General features: G+C 46.0%; 1 protein-coding gene across 3 annotated transcripts in view; it reads left to right on the top strand.

Annotated features, from left to right (window-relative positions):
• Window positions 1–23076, top strand: part of RNLS (renalase, FAD dependent amine oxidase) — a 572873-nt gene that overhangs the window by 316928 nt on the left and 232869 nt on the right. For all 3 annotated transcript variants that reach the window (XM_029609826.1, XM_029609825.1, XM_029609824.1), the window contains exon 6: window positions 22269–22444. In XM_029609826.1, the coding sequence (XP_029465686.1) occupies window positions 22269–22444 (176 nt within the window). The remainder of the gene's footprint in view (window positions 1–22268; window positions 22445–23076) is intronic.

The following is a 23076-nucleotide window of genomic DNA, read 5'->3' as shown; positions in this document are numbered from 1 at the left end:
GCAAGACAGAAGGCCCGAAGGCAAGGCTAGGCAAAGCAAGGTCAAAGGACCACACGCACAGCAAGCAAGGAAGGCTAGAGCAGGGAGCCCAGGCGAGCTCGATGCCGAAGCCCTGAGGGAACTGTCAGGCAGGGTTATAAGGGAAAGCCCAGAACATAGAGAGGAGAAGGGAGATAGACTGGGCCTGTCAGGGGAGCCAGCTCTAGAGGGACCCCTGGTGGTGAGGCGGTTGCACAGCAGCCATAGCCGTAAGAGTACCCCCCCCCCTCAAGGCCTCCCCCTCCTCCTGGATCCCACTTATGCAGGAGGTACTCAATAATAACGTGAGACCACTCCGGGGGCGATGCGGCAGGTTCAACTCCCTCCCGAGGCAGCAAGGCAGTCCATAACTCTTCCTGGAGTAATAAGGCAGACGCAACCCCAACCTGGGGCAGCAACATAGTCCATAACCCCTCCTGGGACAAGGCGGCAGAGTTAGACCCCTCCTGGGGTAGCAGAGGCGGTGCAGATTTCCATAACCCCTCCTGGGGTGACAAGGGGAATATAAACCCCACCTGGGGCAGAGAAATAGTCCATAATCCCTCCTGAGACGACAGCAGGACTGGTCCGGACCCCTCCAGGATCGGCATCAGGGCCGGCACAGACTCCTCCAGGGTCGGCGACCGTAGGACCAGTACGGGCCCCTCCCAAGTCGGCAGCTGGATCGGTACAGCAGGCTCAGATGGTTGAGTAACAAAGTCTGTTGGCAGGCCCGGTTCGGACCCCTCCGGGGACTGCAGCAGGGCCGGTTCGGACCCCTCCGGGGACTGCAGCAGGGCCGGTTCAGCAGGCTCGGATGGCTGAGTCAGAAAGTCTGTCAGTAGGACCAGTTCGGACCCCTCCGGGGACGGCAGCAGGACCGGTTCAGTAGACTCAGATGGCTGAGTCAGAAAGTCTGTCAGTAGGACTGGTTCGGACCCCTCCGGGGACGGCAGCAGGGCCGGTTCGAGCCCCTCTGGGAGTGGCAGCAGGACCGGTTCGAGCCCCTCCGGGGGCGGCAGCAGGACTGGTTCAGTAGACTCAGATGGCTGAGTCAGAAAGTCTGTCAGTAGGACTGGTTTGGACCCCTCCGGGAACGACAGCAGGACCGGTTCGGACTCCTCCGAGGACGGCAGCAAGGCCGGTTCGAGCCCCTCCGGGTGCGGCAGCAGGACCGGTTCGGACCCCTCCAGGGGCGGCAGCAAGACCGGTTCGGCAGTGTCAGACGGCTGAGAAACACAGTCTGTCAGTAGGACCAGTTCAGGCCCCTCCAGGGGCGGCAGCAAGACCGGTTCGGACCCCTCCGGGGGCGGCAGCAAGACCGGTTCGGCAGTTTCTGACGGCTGAGAGACACAGTCTGTCAGTAGGACCGGTTCAGATCCTTCCGGGGCCAGCAGCAGGACCGGTTCGAGCCCCTCCGGGGGTGAAGCAGCAGGCTCGGACTCCACTCGAGGCGATGCAGCGGGCTCGGAACCCTCTCGGGATGATGCAACAGGTTCAGGCCCCTCTCGGGGTGATACAGCAGGCTTGGGCCCCTCTCGGGGTGATACAGCAGGCTTGGGCCCCTCTCGGGGTGATGCAACAGGTTTGGGCCCCTCACAGGATGATGCAACAGGTTCGGACCCCTCACGGGGTGATGCAACAGGTTCAGGCCCCTCTCGGTGTGATGAAACAGGCTTGGACCCCTCTCGGGGTGATGAAACAGGCTTGGGCCCCTCGCGGGGTGATGCCACAGACTTGGACCCCTTGCGGGGAGATGCAGCAGACTTGGACCCCTCTTGGGGTAGTGCAGCAGGCTCAGGCCCCTCTTGGGGTAATGCAGCAGTCTTGGAACCCGCTCGGGATGATGCAACAGGTTCAGGCCCCTCATGGGGTAATGCAGCATGCTTGGATGGCAGAGCAACAAGGTTAGAATTAAGGCGCAGGGAGGACAAAGATTGTACTGCCGTGGGCTTGATGCCTTGAGTCAGAAGCTCCTGCTTTTGTTTCTGGAGGAGCTGCTTAGAGAGGGCACAGGCAGTTCTAGGACGTCTAGGGAAGGTGCTCGTTAGTGTCTTAACTGCAGCTGTGGGAAGCAGAGCTCTGCTAGAGTTAATTACTTCTCTCAGCTTTCGTTTCTGAGGCTCTAGCGTGGAAGTTATAGAAGGCTTCTTAACCCGGTGAGTTCTAAGATTTTCAGAATTAATACTTGTTTCCTGGTAGCAAGTTTTTTCCAAAGTGTCCAGAGATGAAGTGCTAGAATGCTTAATCCATAAACTGTTACATGAAATAATGTTGCTAACTGAGCCAGAAGCTGAACGCCCGGTAGTAGAACTAGCTGAGCTTTTGGGAGAAACAGATGGCCCGTTAGCTTTGCAGCGGGGGCAGGGTTCGCCTGGAGGCAAAAGGCACGGAAGACATGAACATTTCCACCATCCTGGCTGTGGAGTAGAACAGTTTAAACACTCTTGATAGACAGAGACATTTCTCTTATTGCAGGTACTGCACGACCAGTGTTCCTGACCAGCAAGTTGACAGGCTAGACAGTTCTGATAGCTTAGGTAATTCAAGGTCTGACAGGAATTGCAGGTATAAAACTTTGAAGGAGGCATCTTGTAATAGGGAAAAAAAGTTGACTCACCGGATTAGCACACAGACCTATCTCTTCCCCTGGAAATTTGATGGCTTCGGCATACTGTTACGCTTGGGCTGAATTCAGGGGTAGTGAACACCACCCAAAAGGGTGGCTCCAGGTGGAGAGAGACAGGGATGGCTGGAAACCGTGTCTGGGTCTAGGCTGAGTCAGGGCAGGCGGCAGTTAGCAGTGTCTAGGTTCAGGCTGGGTCAGGGCAGGAGGCAGAGCAAGGCAGGTCAGAAGGCCCGTAGGCCACACACACACAGAAGGCCCGTAGGCCAGACACCGTAAGCGGGGCAAGGCAGGTCAGAAGGCCCGTAGGCCACTCACACACAGAAGGCCCGTAGGCCACACACCGTAAGCGGGGCAAGGCAGGTCAGAAGGCCCGTAGGCCACACACACACAGAAGGCCCGTAGGCCACACACCGTAAGCGGGGCAAGGCAGGTCAGAAGGCCCGTAGGCCACACACACACAGAAGGCCCGTAGGCCACACACCGCAAGCGGGGCAAGGAAGGTCAGAAGGCCCGTAGGCCACACACCGTAAGCAGGGCAAGGCAGGTCAGAAGGTCCGAAGACCATACACAGCACAAGGTAGAAGGCCCGAAGGCCGCGCAAGGCAAGGCAAGACAAGACAAGACAAGGTAGAAGGCCCGAAGGCCGCGCAAGGCAAGGCAAGACAAGACAAGGTAGAAGGCCCGAAGGCCGCGCAAGGCAAGGCAAGGCAAGGCAAGACAGAAGGCCCGAAGGCCACGCAAGGCAAGGCAAGGCAAGACAAGGTAGAAGGCCCGAAGGCCACGCAAGGCAAGGCAAGACAAGGTAGAAGGCCCGAGGGCCACGCAAGGTAAGGCAAGACAAGGTAGAAGGCCCGAAGGCCACGCAAAGCAAGGCAAGGCAAGACAAGGTAGAAGGCCCGAAGGCCACGCAAAGCAAAGCAAGGCAAGGCAAGACAAGGTAGAAGGCCCGAAGGCCACGCAAGGCAAGGCAAGACAAGGTAGAAGGCCCGAAGGCCGCGCAAAGCAAGGCAAGGCAAGACAAGGTAGAAGGCCCGAAGGCCGCGCAAGGCAAGGCAAGGCAAGACAGAAGGCCCGAAGGCCACGCAAGGCAGGGCAAGGCAAGACAAGGTAGAAGGCCCGAAGGCCACGCAAGGCAAGGCAAGGCAAGACAGAAGGCCCGAAGGCAAGGCTAGGCAAAGCAAGGTCAAAGGACCACACGCACAGCAAGCAAGGAAGGCTAGAGCAGGGAGCCCAGGCGAGCTCGATGCCGAAGCCCTGAGGGAACTGTCAGGCAGGGTTATAAGGGAAAGCCCAGAACATAGAGAGGAGAAGGGAGATAGACTGGGCCTGTCAGGGGAGCCAGCTCTAGAGGGACCCCTGGTGGTGAGGCGGTTGCACAGCAGCCATAGCCGTAACAGTCCTTTTGTCAACCCTGGGGAACTATAGCTGTTTCTATCCTACTATTTCTGTAAAAAATAAAATAAAATAAAAAGAAATAATAAAAAAAATACTTCTGTGGAGAATGCACTAGAAATTCTCGCTGATTTTAACTTCCCTTATGTGCCCATTGCATTATTCATGATTGCTAATATACAATACAGGCTTTTCTTCAAAATGATTTTGTTTTTGGTAAGTGCAATAGAACAGCTTGTAGCAGAAACACACACTTCTCTTCAACCATCTTTTGGAAATAAATATTATTTCTTGCATGTTACCTTGTGTGTATACCCCTGCAAGGTTATATAGTGATGCCACCACTATCTCCACTCGCTATACTCTCTATAACATGTATGCATGTGCAGCCATGTAGAGATCTTCATACCTTACTTCAGCCCACACATGACCCAAACTTAGGAGACAGGAAGTAGAAGAAAGAACCTGGTATGCCCCTCCTCCTCATCTGCCAGCCTTTGACATGTTGAAACTTGTGCTGGTACTTCCTTTCTGCTGATCTCGCGATGTATGAGATCAGCTTACAGGAAGGACCAGCCCCGCAAGTTTTGAAGATTCTGCTGACACACAAGGAGGAGCCAGCAGTAGAATGGGCTCCAGCCTCTGTCTGTACCAAGTTCTGCTCTACTACACTGCAACACTTCCCATGGGCAGGCCTCGTAGAAATGAAAGAAAGGCCCTTGCAACCAAGAAAGGAAAAGTTTGAGAGGCCACAGGATGAGAGAAATTGTGTATGTGTGTGTGTGTGAGAGAGTGAATGAGAGAGAGAGAGAGAGAAGGGAGGGAGCATGTGTGTGAGCGAGGGAGCATCTTGTGTATGTGAGAATGAGGGCATGTATATGTGTGTGTGTGTGTGTGTGTGTTTGAGAGAGAATGGAAGCATATGTGTGTGTATGTGAGACGGAGCGTGATAGAGGGACCATATGTATATGTGAGAGAGAAGAAAGTTTTTGTGCCTTTCTTTCCTTCTACTAATCCATAACAATCTCAGGTTGACTGGAAATCAAAAGTTCCCAGGTATGGAGTGCAGGAGATTTTTTAAATCCTTCTTAGTTATTTGATGTATTTGCTGTTTTGAAATATTTTATTGTTCTTTGGGAAATTTTAAAAATTTCTATATATTAGTTGTTAATTATTGGATCTTCTATATATCAGTAATTTTGAAATATTTATTCTTTTTATAGATTTACTATTATGATATTTTATATTTCTTGGTTTTATTGTTTGGTGTTTTTTAAGAATGGTGATATTTCTGTTTTTCCATTGCTGCACTGTATATAAAGTCTGGCTTTTTGCAGTTTCCAGTTCAGTTTTGTCTGCACATTTCTGTTTATGCTTTCTGATCTCTTTATTCTTTATTTGGTGAAGGTCTATCTGTGTTCTGCTTATGTGATCAAAGTAAGGTAAAGTTCAAGTGTTAGCAGTTAGTGCTGTTTTGGTGTGAGAGGTTTACTATATTGTAATTGTAATTCAGGTTACTCAAGGCTTTCTAAGGGCCAGGCCCACACTCGGCACACATTACAATAGGCCTAATACCATATGGGTTCCAAGTGTCTTTATTTGCTGTTTTTTTACAGGTTTTTTTTGGTTGGCACCACAGCAGTGCATGTAAATATAATATACATGTTGTTGTAAGTGATTTTTAGCTTAAAAGACTGCACTTTGAATGTCTTTTTAAATATAAAATCTGTTGTTATAAACAGTTTTTAATTGTGTGTGGGAGAAGGGTGATGTGCAAGGCTGTAAGTTTGCCTGGGGTGCCTAATATTCTTGCATTGACCCTCGTCACCGATCCAAACCTCCAAACCTATCTTACCCCATCTGCAGGTCTATTATTTGGAATTGCCACTGTCAGAGACAGATGCTGAGCTGGACCAAGTCTGACCAAGCAAAGCACTTCTTATGTTCAAATTCCTAAATTTGGCAGAAGCAATGCCCCCTCTATTGGTCCATAAAAATGCTGCTGGCTGGTCCTGTGGCCAGCAACATTTTGTTATGTGGAGTTATTTCTGTACAACAAAATGGCACCAGCAAGAGGGCCAGCAGGTGCCATTTTTAGATACCGACAGGCATAGCAAGAGCGCTTGAAGATTGCTTCTGTCCCAGTTAGGAATCTTGGACCCAGAGATAGGGTAAGATGGGTCTGAGAGTGTCAGTTTTTAAAGTTTGCCTCTCCAGAGGGAGCTAGGCTTTTACAATGGGGAAGGGGGGCCCAGGACAGAGACTGAGACTGAGTGTAAGAGAGAACGACTGTTTCTATTGTGTGTTGATTAATGGAAAAATAAAAATTAGGCATTAAAAAAATAGCAAAACAAAGGTTGGGGAAGCACAGTAATTGTTTATACAGCAAAAACGCTAGCACTGGCCCCATGTGCCATGCTGGGTCAGACCAATGGTCCATCGAGCCCTTGAACATCCTGGCAGATCCTAATGAAGGGATCCATCCCTGTTTCTCACTCCCAGAAGTAAGAGCTTTCAGTCCCTAAGTATACCTGGTTCATTATTGTTAATGTATCTATCCTCCAGAAACTTGTCCAAACTATTTTAAAATCCCGCAAACTACCAGCCTTGACTATATTTTCCGGTAATAACTTCTACAGTGTAATTGTGCATTCACTGAAAAAAACACTTTCTCAAATTAAAATTTGTTTTAAATTTGCAGCCAGTTAGTTTCATGGAAGTTTCCCTAGTCCTAGCACTATTTGAAAAAGTAAATAACCATTCCTCATTAATTTGTTCTGTACCACTCATGATTTTACAAATCTCTATCATATTCTCTCTCATTCTTCTCTTCTCTAAGCTGAAAAGCCTGAACCTGTTTAACCTTTCTTCATAAGGGTACTGTTCCATCTCATTTATCATTTTTTATGCCCTTCTCTCCACCTTTTCTAGTTTCACTACATCTTAAAAGATGGGAAATCAGAACTGTATACATTGCTCAAGGTGCAGTTACACCACAGATTTATTCTCAATTCCTTTTTGAATAATTCCTAACAATTTGTGCTTTTGATTATTGCTGCTCACAGAGCTGAGGATTTCAGCTGGTCCAAGGTCTTTTCTCTGAGTGGTAGCTCTTAATTTGGAACCTAGCATTGCGTACATACAGTTAGGATTGTTTTTCCTTATGTACATCTCTTTGCCCTTGTCCATATTAAATTTCATCTGCCATTTAGATGCCCAGTTCCCCAGTCTTTCAAAATTCTTCTGAAATTCTTCACAGTCTGCTTGTGTTGTAACTACTTTGAATAATTTTGTGTCATCTGCAAATTTGATCATTTCTTTCATTGCTCTCTGTTCCAGATCATTAATTAATTTTTTAAACAAGACCAGTCCCTATACAGATCCCTTGAAAATTCTGTTTTTGACCTCGGTGCTTTGAAAAACCTGATTGTACAATCTTACTCCATTTCCTATCCTTGAACTTGTTACCAGTCCAAAATAGGACATTGCCTCCTATCTCTTTTTAATTTACTGAGGAGGGGCTTTGTCAAATGCCTGAAGAAGATTCAGATGGTTCACCCTTATCCACCTGCTTATTTATACCTTCAAAGAATTCTAATAGATTTTAATAAAGGGAAGTCTTCCTTATCATTTATGTAGTCTCTTTCTCAGTAAGGAGGCAGAAAGATGGATGCTGGGATAGAGGAAATGGAAGATTGTTGGTGGCAAGGGTTAAGAATGGAAGTAGAGGCATTATAAGGATGATGGATGATTTGTAGTTGGATAAATGGGGAAGGAGGTGGATGGATTGGGATGGGAGACAAAAGGAATGGAAAGCTGGGAGAAAGAAAAATGGAGCAGTAGGTGAAAGCTAAAAGATGTGAGAAAAGCTTGAGAGAAGTGAGAAGAAATGGTAATAAAGAGATGGAGCTAAGAAGAGAAATATGGAGAAAATGAAAGAGAAAGTCAGAACTTGGGTCCTTAGTGGTGGACTAGCAGCAATAGTAAGTAGTAGCACTATTATAGAAATAGCTTCTTGGCACCCTTCCCCACTGATAGCCCCTCCCCCCACCCCACCATCCTTGTGCAAAGGTTAGGGGACATCTGATGACACCCTGGAAAGAATTATAGGGAACATTAATTGTACCATTTAAAGCATGCAAGAACAGGACCATCTGCATGAAAGTTTCAAGAGGTATTTCAGCATTGCCAGCTTTTTGAGTCAGCTAGGTTGAAATGATGCAAGCCATCTGTGACTAAAATGTGTGTGTCAGGTTTTTAAAGAGCTCTGCAATGTGAGGACAGTGAGAAATTAATTTCTTTGTGTCAGGAACTTACCTATTTAAATGCACAGATGACTCTTTCAGTTGGGACATTATTCTTGTGGCTAATTCAACATCCAGATTTCTCGGGCTGGTTAACTTGAATAACCCCAGAAAACAAACCACTTTAATTTTAACGCAGGATTTTGACGAGCCAGGGGCTAAAGATGATTTTGGTATACCATGAACTCTGTCCCCTGCAAGAGACAGTGCAGCTGAATTCATGAAAGGACCACATTGATACTTTAGAGGTGAATTTTCCAAAGATGCATGCATAAAAAATAACCCGTGCGAGCATAAAATAGCATATACGCGAGTACGTGCTATTTCAAAAAACACAACATATTTGCATATATTGAGGACCGCAAGTAAACTTGCAGGTGCAAACAAGGGGCAAGCCAGGGGCATTCTGTGGAGGAGCCAACAGTTATACACAAAAGTTGCTATTTTAGAACCTGCCAAAGTGACGTGCGAAAGTTTTTTACTTGTGTATATTTACTTCTGCTCAATATCTGTATAAATAATTGTAAATATCTCAAAAGTGAAAAAAAGACCGGGCGAGAAGTATAGGTGAAATGGGGGGACTCCAGGCAGAGGAGCCAAGAGAGTCTTCATGAGCTGCAGATGGACTGGATGAACTGATAGCCTAATTGGTAAAACTGGTAATTTCTTTGCCGCTTGCATGCTAGAAAATGCCCTGACTTATGTGTGTAAAAGCCAACTTACAAGTGGTGATTGCGTCTATCTGACTTATCCGGTTAAATAACGCCTAGATTTATTTATTTATTTATTTATTTCAGATTTTTATATACCGGCATTCGAGACAGCAGTCACATCATGCTGGTTCACATAGAACAGGGGTGCATAGTAAACATAACTATAACAATGGTGCTGAAAAGGCAGTTACATATAGCAGGGTGATAAGAACTTGGCTGAGAAGGAAGAGAAAGGACAGGTTATTAATTCACACAGGTAAACGATAGAAGATATGGTTAAACAAGGTGTAGTTGGAGATTAGTTGACCATGTTGGCGTCCGGGAAAGCTTGTATGAATATCCAGGTCTTTAGTCTTTTTTTGAAGGTTGAGATGCATGGTTCTGTTCTGAGATTTGAGGGGATGGAGTTCCATAACGGTGGAATGGCTGTAGAGAAAGCCCGGTCTCTTAGTGTGCAGTGTCTAGTAGATTTGGACGGTGGTACCTGTAGCGATCCCTTGTATGCCTCTCTTGTCGGTCTTGACGAATTGTGTAGTCGGAGAGGGATCTGTAGGTCAATGGGAGCCAGTTGGTGGATGATTTTGTATGTGGTAAGAATGGCCTTGTATATTATTCTAAAGTGTATAGGTAGCCAATGGAGGCTCTTTAGAATCGGGGTTATGTGGTCCCTTCTCCTGGTATTTGTCAGAATTCGTGCAGCTGCATTTTGCACCATCTGAAGCGGTTTGGTGTATGAAGCGGGAAGGCCGAGTAGGATGGTGTTACAATAGTCTAATTTTGAAAAAATGATTGCTTGTAGAATGGTTCTGAAATCTTGGGCATGGAAAAGAGGTCTAATTCTTTTCAGCCTAGATAAGTTGGAAAAGTAATAATTAGATTGGCAAGTATCACTTTTCAGATTTATATGGATTTATCCAGTTAAGTGCCGTTACTTAGCTGCATAAATCAGAACTTATCTGGATAAGTGCAGGTAGTTTTCGAGATAAGTCTGAACTTGCATGGGTTGTGGTTTTTGCATATGTAACCCCTTTTTTGGAGGTAAGAGCCTCCATCAGGGCACAGAACTAATTTATATCTTCAGGTTTGCTCTGGCTATCCATTCCATCCCACGCTGACTCTTAATTCCAGGGGGGATGGGACTCTTTTTATGAGGGAAGCTCTCGCTTATGGCCCAGATTCTGAGAAAAAATAGCCAGTGTGTGTGTTGTCATTTAGTGCTTCCCATGAGGTGAGAGGCTGTAAGAACTCAGATAGGACCAGGTCTGGGTGTTAAAATAAAGTTTACTGATTGGTAATAATACATTAAAGTCCATTATCCAGAAGTGTGAATTTATATCTGGCTGATGGTACAGATATAATTCTGGGTAGGTAGGTGTCCTTCTACCAGACCTCTGGGTAGAGCTCATGGTGATCTTAATTGTAAAAATTCTCCCAGCAGCTGTGAGAGAATCCTAATTGTTGTGTCCCAACTTTACTGAAAAATCCTACCTTTGAACATCTTCTCAGATACCCAGCCCTTTCTGATCCTTTGGTGGTAGAGATCTGGATAGGGTCTCCTGACTTAATGAGTCTTTCATCTTTATTCTCTGAACTTTCAGGGGAACTTCTCATTAGGGATGTGAATCGTTTTTTGATGATTTAAAATATCGTCCGATATATTTTAAATCGTCAAAAATCGTTAGGGCCACGATACAATAACAATTCCCCCGATTTATCGTCAAAAAATCGTAAATCGGGGGAAGGGGGAGGGGAAGGGGGCGGGTGGGAAAACCGGCACACTAAAACAACCCTAAATCCCCCACCCTCCCGAACCCCCCCAAAATGCCTTAAATTACATGGGGGTCCAGGGGGGGTCCGGAACGGCCTCCTGAAATCGAATCGTGTTGTCTTCAGCCGGCGCCATTTTGTGCCGCCATTTTGCAAAATGGCAGCGCAAAATGGCGCCGGCCATAGACCAACACGATTCGACTGCAGGAGGTCGTTCCGGACCACCGCTGGACTTTTGGCAAGTCTTGTGTGGGTCAGGAGGCCCCCCCAAGCTGGCCAAAAGTCCCTGGGGGTCCAGCGGGGGTCCGGGAGCGATCTCCTGCCGCGAATCGTTTTTCCGTACGGAAAATGGCGCCGGCAGGAGATCGACTGCAGGAGGTCGTTCCGGACCCCCGCTGGACTTTTGGCAAGTCTTGTGGGGGTCAGGAGCCCCCCCCCTGCCAAGCTGGCCAAAAGTCCCTGGGGGTCCGGGAGCGATCTGCTGCCGCGAATCGCAAAAATCGATTGGAGGCAGCAGATCGCTCCCGGACCCCCAGGGACTTTTGGCCAGCTTGGGGAGGGGGCTCCTGACCCCCACAAGACTTGCCAAAAGTCCAGCGGGGGTCCGGAACGACCTCCTGCAGTCGATCTCTTGCCGGCGCCATTTTCCGTACGGAAAAAAATTCGCGGCAGGAGATCGCTCCCGGACCCCCGCTGGACCCCCAGGGACTTTTGGCCAGCTTGGGGGGGCCTCCTGACCCCCACAAGACTTGCCAAAAGTCCAGCGGGGGTCCGGAACGACCTCCTGCAGTCGAATCGTGTTGGTCTATGGCCGGCGCCATTTTGCGCCGCCATTTTGCAAAATGGCGGCGCAAAATGGCGCCGGCTGAAGACAACACAATTCGATTTCAGGAGGCCATTCCGGACCCCCGCTGGACCCCCAGGTAATTTAAGGCATTTGGGGGGGGGGGTTCGGGAGGGGGGGGATTTAATTTAAAGGGTCGGGGGTGGGTTTTAGGGTGTTTTAGTGTGCCGGCTCACGATTTTAACGATTTTCACGATACTTTAAACACCCAAACGGCAACAATACGATTCCCTCCCCCTCCTAGCCGAAATTGATCGTTAAGATGATCGAGGACACGATTCACATCTCTACTTCTCATGGGGAAAATTTAATGGGGTCAGGCCAGTTCTCCACGCTGAAATACCAGTGGGGGAAGGGGATCTAAAAACCTCCCCACTCTCCTTAAGTCCAAAAGAATAATTTAAATCTTAAACTGGCTCTATCTTCTGCCTTCACTGTCTTTTGCAACAGGATCCATCACTGGTGCTTGCCCACCTAGGGTTTAGTGTAGGTCTTTGGTCCCCTGGTGAGAGTCCTTTTATCCCTAAAGGGTATCAGCTTAAAAGTCTATTTCTCTGTAACTTATAAGAAAGACCTTTAGGCAGGGAGTGCACTGGGAGGTGTCACTTCTAAGATAAACTCCTTGGAGAGAAGCTGGGAGGCTCCACCAGAGTGTGGAAAAAATACATCTTCATTCCTTGACTGCTTCCTCAAACTGAACCCATGGTGTCTTAAACTGGCTGGGCTAAATAGTGTTCAGGCATCCAATCCAGAACTTCCAGGTGGGAGGGACTGAGGGGTATGGATGGCTTTTTCCAAAATGTGTTCTAAGGACAGGGACAATGACATCTGGTGGCCAGACTGGAAGGGTCTGTTACACACATGTGGGTATGTATGTGCACATATGCACTTGTATTTATGCACAGGTTATAAAATACAATAGTAAATTTGCGTGCGCCCATATACAAGCGTATATGGGCAGACGTGGACAGTTTTGGAAGTTATCCTCCCTATGTTGTGTACCATCAACACAAGGTTCCCAAACCATGGATGGGTCATATGATGAAGTATAAGCACTAAGGCAAATCATAAGTATAAAACAACTGCACAACAGTTTACAACTGATTTCAGGCTCACATTGCATTACAGCATTAAACCTATAAACTGAACAAAAGAAAGCCCACATTAAACTTTGATTATGCAGGGCCATTAGTCTGTGGTAGATGCTGCGGCTTTTTTCCCCATCTTTACATTGGACCCAAATAGAAAGAGTTGGGAGCCTGTTGTTGTGAAGACTGGCTTGTGAACTCTGCTGGTAGCTTCTGTTTAATCCACAAATTAATGATTTACAATTAATCTGGAGAGAGGGGTGCTTTTTCCTTTAGATATGTGATATCACCTACCGAATCTAGGGGAAGAGGTAGGTCAAGATTAGGGATATTCTATTTTTACTGTATATATTATATTATGTTGCACTCCTTTATGGTTTGTTTTTTTTGTTACTGGGATATAAACACCTTGGGCTCCCTATGAGGGGGAAAAAGTTTGCATATAAGGACAAAAATGCAAAAAATAGACTACTGAAGACAATTTATCCTGTATAAGTGTGTTTAAATCTCAAGAGAAAAAAAGCTCAGCTGGCTGGCTGGCTGTTGGGGTACAGTGCAGCCCCTGCAACGATGAGGTTCTTGTTTTAGATCTGCACATCTCATTTCTAAACTTAGCTTGGTGGCCAAGATGAAACTCTTCTACTTGTCATGCCGACTTCCTCTTTTCAGCAGTGGAACTGAAATGCATCTGACAATAGCACTCACTGTCACTGGAGTAATGACAGAAACTTTTTTCCTAAGCTTTTTTTTTGCCCACAGTCATGCATGGAAGAAAAGCTTTAGTGAATCAGACACTATCTCTATTTATTTATTTTGGCTTCTGGATTTAGTTACAGATAAGATGTTTTTAGAATCAATTCAAATACCGTCTCAGCAGCCTGTCGTAACACTGCCATTTTCATGGCTTCAGTCAGGGCCCCCTTTATCCAGTGGGCAAAAGGAGCCATTGACCAGGGCTCACCACTGCCACCACTACCAGTTATAGGGGCAGGGACATGAAGGAGAGCAAAGAAATCCTGAATACTGCAGCAAATTGTTACGTGAAAGAAACAGTCACGTTCTAGCCAAATAGAAACATAGCCCTTTGTATATAACTGATGTTACTTGTCTTCATGGTTGAGGGAGAACGTTTGTTCTCAGTACTGAAGCACAAAGTCAGAGTTACATTATATAACTATGTTTGGGATTTTCCTAAAAGCAAGGAGGCGGGACCACTAGTTTACATTTCACACAGGGCCCATCATTTCCTTAAGGCAACTCTGACTTCACATCTAGGCAGTGAGTTGCCCAAAAATAACGGCATTTTCTTCTAACATGGGGAATATTTTTTTGGGCCAGTTGCCTAACTTGATAATTTCCTGGTTCACTTTCATTTTCTTGGCTTCCTTCAGACCAGAATTGAAACAGGAAAAGGTCAATGGCTATCCAGTCCAAAGGATTTCTCTTGCCACCCTTAGCTCATATCCCTTGTCTGCCAGGCCTACTTTTTTATATTCAGCTCTTAAATAAGAAAAAGAATGGACATGAACTGAGAGAATATCAAATATTGTACTGTGAACATTGTGTCATCTTTTAATATTATTTTATTGTAGAACATAGCATTTTTCATCAGCATTTACAATTAAAATAGGTAGCTCATGACTATCAGGCCGATACAGTACAGTACAGTGTGCTCCGACGGAGTGCACTGTTAACCGGCATTTGGACGCGTGTTTTCGACGCGCTAGCTTTACCCCTTATTCAGTAAGGGGTAAAGCATCGAAAATGCACGTCCAACCCCCCCCGTGACTAATAGCACCCGCAACATGCAAATGCATGTTGATGGCCCTATTAGTCATTCCCGCGTGATACAGTAAGTAAAATGTGCAACCAAGCCGCACATTTTACTTTAAGAAATTAGCGCCTACCCAAAGGTAGGTGTTAATTTCTGCCGGCGCTGGGGAAGTGCACAGAAAAGCAGTAAAAACTGCTTTTCTGTGCACCCTCCAACTTAATATCATGGTGATATTAAGTCGGAGGCCCCAAAAGTTAAAAAAAGTAAAAAATAATTTAAAAAAAAATGTAAATGGGCCCGCGGCTCGCGGGTTGAAAACCGGATGCTCAATTTTGCCGGCGTCCAGTTTCCGAACCCGTGGCTGTCAGCGGGCTCAAGAACTGACGCCGGCAAAATTGAGCGTTGGCTGTCAAACCCGCTGACAGCCGCCGCTCCTGTCCAAAAAGAGGCGCTAGGGACGCGCTAGTGTCCCTAGCGCCTCTTTTTACCTCGGACCCTAATTTAAATAAATTAATTTACTGTATCTCGCGCACAGGAGATTTTTACTGTATCGGCCCGTATGTTTTTTATTATGCTTTTGTTTTTGATCAATTTGCTTTTTCATTATGTTTATATTCTATCCTTCTTTCCTCTTCGTCCTGCCAGACCAGTCCAGAGAAATGGCTTATGTCCTCCTACCTGCAGATGGAGACAGAGAAAAAGCTCAAAACTGATTTCCCGTCCCCTATAAAGGTTTGATTTTGCCTTCAGCTCTTCAGTATTTTCTGTCTTCAGCAGATGGTGCTGCAGTGTGGAACAGCTAAGACTGCGGCCCAGGCTTCTGAAATAGCTTCAGTAGGAAAGCCCTACATAAAGGCTGTGGGCCAGGCTTCCGAAATGTTTTTCAATTAAGCGAATTCTAGGAGGAGACGCCTAGTTTTCTTCTGGAGCCAGGTAAGTGACACTGTCGTTTGTTGAGATAGGCAGCAGGAGTTTAACACAAGGCAACAGTCTTTGGACTGATTTCCCTGGTAGAACAGAAGAAAAGTTGGCACACTGCTGCAAACAAAGGTGGAGGGAAGGAGGTTCCCCACTTCAAAAAGTGCTGGATATTTTGAAGGAAGGCAGTGCTACAGTGCATAAAAAAAGGGGCATGCTCAGCATGCTGGCTCCAGCCAGTTAATCAACTGCAGGTAAGCAGACCAGCTCAGTAATTAACTGCTCAAATTCTGGGATTATCACAGCTGTGCCGAGTTTAGATAAAGTACAGTATATGTAAGGAGCAGCTAGCCTGCCATGAGCCTGATTAACTGAAGGTCTTTCCAAGCAAGAGAGGGTCTTAGGCTACAAAACAAAAGCCCTGGGAGAAAGGAAAGGCCAATTAGTGATCAATCAGCAACTCTAAGGAGGGGCGGAGTACAAACCCTCCAGCAGGCCTCACCCTGCTTCTAGTCCAGGTATGGTAATGTTTTGCTTGGAATCTCTGTGGGGTAGCCAAAATGAGAAGGGTTCTAGGGAAACTTGAAGAGGCAAGGTAGGTGACAAGAGAGATATTAGAGACAGTTGTGATGACAGAGCAGTCAGGATGCTAGTGTTGGCAGGATTGGCATATTTTTTTTACTGCTGCTTTTGAACAAAATAAAAGTATAATGGCAAGTAGGTCAGGCTCCTTATTTCTTTATTCCCTCTGGTAGTAGAATGCATAAGTGCCATGGGGAAGGCTTCAGACTGCTTTCAGCTAAGGCAGAGTCTGCACAGCTCCAGTTTCCTATGGCATTATTAGTGGAGTAGATCACATCTATCTTGCCCATTCTGCTAATGGTGCATTCAAGGGAACAGCCTGTTGAACTGGCTAAAATCCCCTCTACATGAAGGAAGCTTCCCTAGAGGATCTGGTAGTCCAAATGAAGCTGGTACTGTGGTAGAGGTATGTAGCCTGTTTTTGAGAAAAAAAAGAAAAGAAAAGTAGTCCTGCTTGTTCTATCTTTATTAAAATGTATGGATCGCTTAACATATGAACTAAGCGATATACAAGAGAACAGCCATAAAAAAACATTAAAAACAACAAATACAAACAAATCAAGCATCATACCTTGTGTGCTGCTCTTGCTCTTAAAAACCAGAGGCTGTCAGATGAAAGTGAGTAATAGGCCCTTTTGCACAAAAAGGGGTAGATTTTAAAAGTTTGCACGCGGGCGTACATGTGTGCATGCTACCCAGCGCGTGCACATGTACACCCGATTTTATAACTTGCATGCACAGGCGCAAGCAAGTTATAAAATCCGGGGTCGGCGCATGCAAAGGGGTGCACAATTGTGCACCTTGCGCACACTGAGCCGTGCTGCCTTCCCCTGTTCCCTCCCCCCTAACCTGACCTTCCCACCCCTTCCCCTAACCTTTCCTCCCCCTAGCCCTACTCTAACAACCCCCAAAATTTTTATTTTACCTTTTGCGCCTGCCTCTGGGCAGGTGCAAGTTGCATGCACCGGCAGCCTGCCGGCACGCGATCCTCCAACACAGCGGCAATGGCTGCTCTGTCGGAGGCCTCTAGCCCCGCCCCCTCCCTGCCACCCCTGCTCACAGACCGCCCCTTTTGTAAAGCCCCGGGACTTACACGCGTCGCCGGGCCTTTTTAAAATAGGCCTGGTGCGCGTAAGCTTTTTAAAATCCGGCCCAAAGCTTTTAAGCACAGTCTCAAAAGTTCTCATGCTATAGCTAAGCTCAGTGCTTTGGGGAGAGAGTTCCAGAAGGTAGGAGCCACAACTGAGAAGGTGCAGTCCCTTGTCATGCCGAGCCAAGTATGCTGCAAAGATGTCCAGAAGTCATCTCTGAAAGGACCTTAATTGATGTGAAGGACAATAAACATGCAACAATGCATTGCACCAGGGGGATGCTGATGTCTAGATTCATCTGAAAACTTGTAATAGCAATCTTATATAGAAACCTTTGAGTAATCGGCAACCAATGAAAGTCAATCAAGACTGGTGTAATATGATCTCTATGTTTATTTCCTGAGCTCAGTCAGGAAGCTGAGTTCAGTAGTAACTGTAAAGGTTTGAATGTCACAGCTGAAAGACCTGTATTGATAGAGTTACAATAGTCGACCAGGGGCAGAATAGATGCCTGTATGACCGTCTGAAAATCAGGCTTATCCAAAAAATGTTTCAGGCTGCATAGAACTCATAGCTTGAAAAAGCCAGATTTTATAACTACCTTTATGTGAGGGCGGAAAGTAAGGAAAGAGTCTTATTAATACACCTAGGTTTTCTATGCTAGAGCATAAGGGAAATGTGGTGTTCTCTACTATAATGGTTGCATGCTGAATTTTAGAATGTGGTCTCTGAATCAGTGCAAACTGGGTTTTAGCAAGGTTCAAGGCCAGTTTATTGAAAGAAAGCCATTTCTATATAGTTGACAGGCAAATATGTACTAGCTCAACTGTATCTGGCCCCAATGGATGAATGTGTACAAAAAACTGAACATTGTCTGCATAAGTTTATACCCATCACAAAAGCTGGCAAGAATTTTACATAAAGGAGCTAGATAAAGGTTGAAAAGCATTGCTGACAAGGCCGAGCCTTGTGAAACACCTGTGCTAATATCGTACCACCTTGAGTATTTATTGCTAAATTCTACACGCTGTGTAAGAAAAGATTCAAACCAATGCAGAACAGTCCCAGCTTTACCACATTTTCTTAGATGATACAGGAGGATGGAACTGTCTAGAAAGTAAAGTGATTTGCCCAAGGTCATAAGGAGCAGCAGTGGGATTTGAACCCTGGTTTGTAGCCCACTGCTCTAACCACTAGGCTACTATTCCCTCACTCCACCTTAGGGTTGAAGCTTCTATGAAGTCAGGCTATGGAGGATACAATATTTCTGGTGGAAGGATTCAATCCTTGAATTTTGTCCTTCCTCCAAAGGAAACTGGGAGGAAGCCATTTCATGTTGATCTCACAGAGGGCAGAGACTGGCTCTGGCTTTGCTGCAAGAGATGCAGGCATGGAGGCTCTCTCACTATTTGCTCAGGGTAGACACTTTCTTCTGAGATTCAAGTTCACAGGTCCTCCACTGTGGGAGATCTCCTAGACTTGGAAGTGAACTTAGACATGATAGGATTGGGCAAACCTTTTAGAAGCTTTGTAAGGTAGCATCTCCAAGGTTGCAGCTCAAGTTGTCTCCTTGGAGACTTTTGGTAATTTTAAAGGAAAGTGCATCTCTGCACTCAGAATGCTCCCTTTTGGAGGCTAGCATTTTTCATGTCTGTCAATCAGGATTTTTTCTTTCGCTGGTGAGAAGGTCAGGTGATCCAGGCCAGGATAGGGTTGCCCAGTCCTCATAGGCAGAAGTAGAATCTGTTTTTTCCAGAAGATGATGGCAGGAGAGCACCCATGCCCCCATTACATCGCTGCTCTGAGTACCTCAGTATGGGAGTATAGGCAGGGAGAGGCTATGCCTCGGATGTAGAAACTTTGAGAACTAGCATGATTTCCTCTCTTCCGGACTGGGTGGAGTTTGTCTGGACTGGTCTGACAGGACGATGAAGAAGGTGAAATTTAAACTTATCTGTTAATTTCCTTTCCTTGAGTCTTGACAGACCAGTCTAGAACCCAACCAAGGAAGCTGCAACATCAAGAGCTCCTAGTCTGTTCAGGACAGAGCTCTAATAGTAAGTAAGATGTTGCCAATATGAAGATAGCAAGCCTAATTATGAGCCTGGGGAAAGTGTTCTTGTTCCTGACTTAAAAATCATGGTGTGAAATGTTTTACATTTTCTCAGGTTTTGGTTGTAATGGTATTTTGGAAACCAAAACAATGGCCTTAGCTTTGATATTGAATACTGATGAGCTGAAAACAACACTACACCTTTATAGGGAAAGTGAAATCAGCTTTGAGCTTTTTCTCTGCTCCATCTGCTAGTCAGAGGAGGACATAAGCAACTTGTCTGCACTGGTTTGTCAGGATTCAAGGAAAGGAAATTAACAGGTAAGTTTAAATTTTACCATATTTATGATTTTTTTACTGTATATCATTTGAGTGCTTGAAAGATAAAGCAATAACAAATGTTTTTAAATAAAAAATAATAATTACAGTAGATCAATGGTCCTGGAGTGCCACAAACAGTCTGATTTTCAGGTCATCCACAATGAATATGCAAGAGAAGTATTTGCATACAAAGGAGGCAGTGTATGCAAATATTGCTCATGCATATTCATTGTAGATATCTTGAAAAGTAGCCCTGGTTGTTAGAGATGTGAATCGTGTGATCGATCGTCTTAACAATCGATTTCGGCTGGGAGGGGGAGGGAATCGGATCATCGCAGTTTGGGTTTTTTAAATATCGTGTAAATCGTGTAAATCGTGTAAATCGAAAACCGGCAACCTAAAACATCCCTAAAACCCACCCGACCCTTTAAAATAAATCCCCCACCCTCCCGAACCCCCCCAAAATGCCTTAAATTACCTGGGGTCCAGTGGGGGGGGGGGAGGGCGGGAAAACCGGCACACTAAAACAACCCTAAAACCCACCCCGACCCTTTAAAATAAATCCCCCACCCTCCCGAACCCCCCCAAAATGCCTTAAATTACCTGGGGTCCAGAGGAAGGGTCCCGGTATGATCTTTTACTCTCGGACCTCCGTGCGTTGTAGAAATGGCGCCGGCGCTACGTTTGACCTGTCATATGACAGGGCAAAGGTAGTGCCGGCGCCATTTTGTTTTTTTTTGTCCCCCGACGGCAGGAGCGTAGGAGATCTCTCCCGGACCCCCGCTGGACCCCCAGGGACTTTTGGCCAGCTTGGGGGGGCCTCCTGACCTCCACAAGACTTGCCAAAAGTCCAGCGGGGGTCCGGAACGATCTCCTACCGCGAATCGCCATTTTCCGTATAGAAAAATGATTCGACTGCAGGAGGTCGTTCCGGACCCCCTCTGGACCCCCAGGGACTTTTGGCCAGCTAGGGGGGCCTCCTGACCCCCACAAGACTTGCCAAAAGTCCAGCGGGGGTCCGGAATGACCTCCTGCAGTCGAATCGTGTTGCCATACGGCCGGCGCCATTTTGCGCAAAATGGCGCCGGCCGTATGGCAACACGATTCGACTGCAGGAGGTCGTTCCGGACCCCCGCTGGACTTTTGGCAAGTCTTGTGGGGGTCAGGAGGCCCCCCCAAGCTGGCCCCTATTGGTCGGCCCCTGTCACATGGTAGGAGCAATGGACGGCCGGCACCATCTTGTGCTCCTACCATATGACAGGGGCCAACCAATGGCACCGGTAGCCCCCGTGACATAGTAAGGGCAAAGGCTATCGGCACCATTTTGAATACCGGCAGCTGACGGCCCGCGTACAGCAGATCACTCCAGGACCCCTGCTGGACCACCAGGGACTTTTGGCAAGTCTTGGGGGAGTCAGGAGGCTGGGAGTTTATTCGTTAGTGATACGTCGAATTCGTGGGGGTTCGCCACACGTTTCGTGACCCCCACGAATACAACAAATATGGTATACACATTGCGGATTGCCAATAAGTTGCAAACGAATGCACACCCCTAAAGCACACAGCACATGATAATCCCTGCCCTGAGGAGCTTACAGTTTTGCACTCACCTAAAGGTTTCTTTTGTTCCTTTAACTTGTTACATAAATGCCACTGTCTCTATGCATCACTTGTAAGATTGTTGTGACATGGCATGCCCTGCTTCCCACTGCTATTCTTTTAAACGTTTCTACCACATGTCATAATTAGAGAGCATATGTAGACCTAATTGGTACTGCATAAATTAGCACTAAACACAAATTTGCTTTGAGCATAAGCACATGGACTCCTGGGTTTTAGTTTGGCTACATGATTCGAGCAGGCAAGGAAGAATTTTAATAGAGCAGCAGTCTGTTTGGGTAGACGGAGTCTCTTCATAAATGCTGTGCCTTCAAAACAGAAGCTAAGATAGTGCTGGGTCAGAGCTGACATTCACAACTGAACAACTTCTATTTTAGACTCATTAGCTTAATATGGTGACTGCAAGTGAAGGATAGGTGCCACCTTGTACTGCCCCAGTAAGCAAACTATGAGCCAAAGAACCTTCATATTACTGTGCAAATTGTATTTGCAGAATTCTAAATGCATGTATAAGGGAAGTGAATGGGACAACTGAAATGGCATACTGTAAATTTATATTCATTACTCAGTTACTCCTCTGTCAAATAAAGGAATCCTAACCTTTATTCACTTGTATTACTTGTCTTTGTCAAAAGTATTTTAAAAAATGTAAAACAGACTATATCTTGACATCTTAAATTTTTTTAACCAAACACTGTTTTGCAATATATTTCTCTAAACTGTCACTATAATGGAAGGCCAACCTCAAGATATTTCTATTAGGAGCTGAAATCATTAGTGATGTCATTCTCTAATTACGTTAGCTCCTGAAAGAACCATGCCAAGTCCTAACATTTTGCAATAAGCATCTCAACACATAAATAAGTGATTTTTAACTAGTAAACTGAACAGATATGGTCTATAACTCAAATAATAGCCTCACATTGACAACTGAGAGATCTTATTGTTCCAGAGGCCTACATAAAGTTACAGTTTCCAGCGTTGTGGCCCTAAATGAATGTAAAAAGCCATCCTGTCTTGTGTGATCATTTCATCAGAGCCTATGCACTACCAACTAGAAAAATTGTAATCAGAAACCGAATCTGCTGCTTTTGTACAAGTGTTTATTAGCTAAATCTGTTTTTTTGTCTTCTCTTCTCTCTCATGCTTTGCAGCATCTAAAGTAGCTGCGCCTTCTATTGTGGTTCACACCAATGTGGAGTTTGGAGCAGATCACTTGGAAAGCAACCAAGAAGAAGTGCAAAAGCTGATCCTGCATCAGCTGGAAACATTCTTGCCAGACCTTCCCCAACCAGCAAGCATCTCGTTCCAGAAATGGAGGTATTCACAGGTAATGAAACACTTCTGTAAACAGTGGGAATATTACTCTTTGTTCACAAAGAAATTGCCTTAGTATCAGTAGGCTAAGAACTGCATTTTCAAAAGGATACTTGCTATTTCGTCTCTGTTGAACAAACCTTTTGAAAGTAACATAGCAACATAGTAGATAAAGACCAAATGATCCATTCAGTCTGTCCAGCAATTTGGATATGGTAGTAACTGCCACTCCATGCAGGTTACCCCATGTGTTCTGCTAAGGGGAGTAACTACTACTCTGTGCAAGTTACCCCCATGTGTTCTGTTAAGGGGAGTAACTACTACCCTATGCAAGTTACCGCCATGTGTTCTGTTAAGGGTAATAACTACTACCCTATGCAAGTTACCCCCATGTGTTCTGTTAAGGGTATTAACTACTACCCTGTGCAAGTTACCCCCATGTGTTCTGTTAAGGGTAGTAACTACAACCTTGTGCAAGTTATCCTCATGCAAAAATGTTACACACCCCCTTTCTTCTTTTTCAACTTCAAGCTTTTAGAGAGCCACATGCCCTTTTGAATTCATCTGTTGTTCTCATCTTCACTATCTTTTCTGGGAGGGCATTCCAGGCATCCACCACCCTTTCTGTGAAGAAGTATTTCAAGA

Source organism: Rhinatrema bivittatum, chromosome 7, assembly GCF_901001135.1.
Source record: "Rhinatrema bivittatum chromosome 7, aRhiBiv1.1, whole genome shotgun sequence".
In the NCBI taxonomy this organism is placed as follows: Eukaryota; Metazoa; Chordata; class Amphibia; order Gymnophiona; family Rhinatrematidae; genus Rhinatrema; species Rhinatrema bivittatum.
The sequence above is the reverse complement of the archived record's forward strand: the minus strand, read 5'-3'. Positions and strand labels throughout refer to the sequence as shown.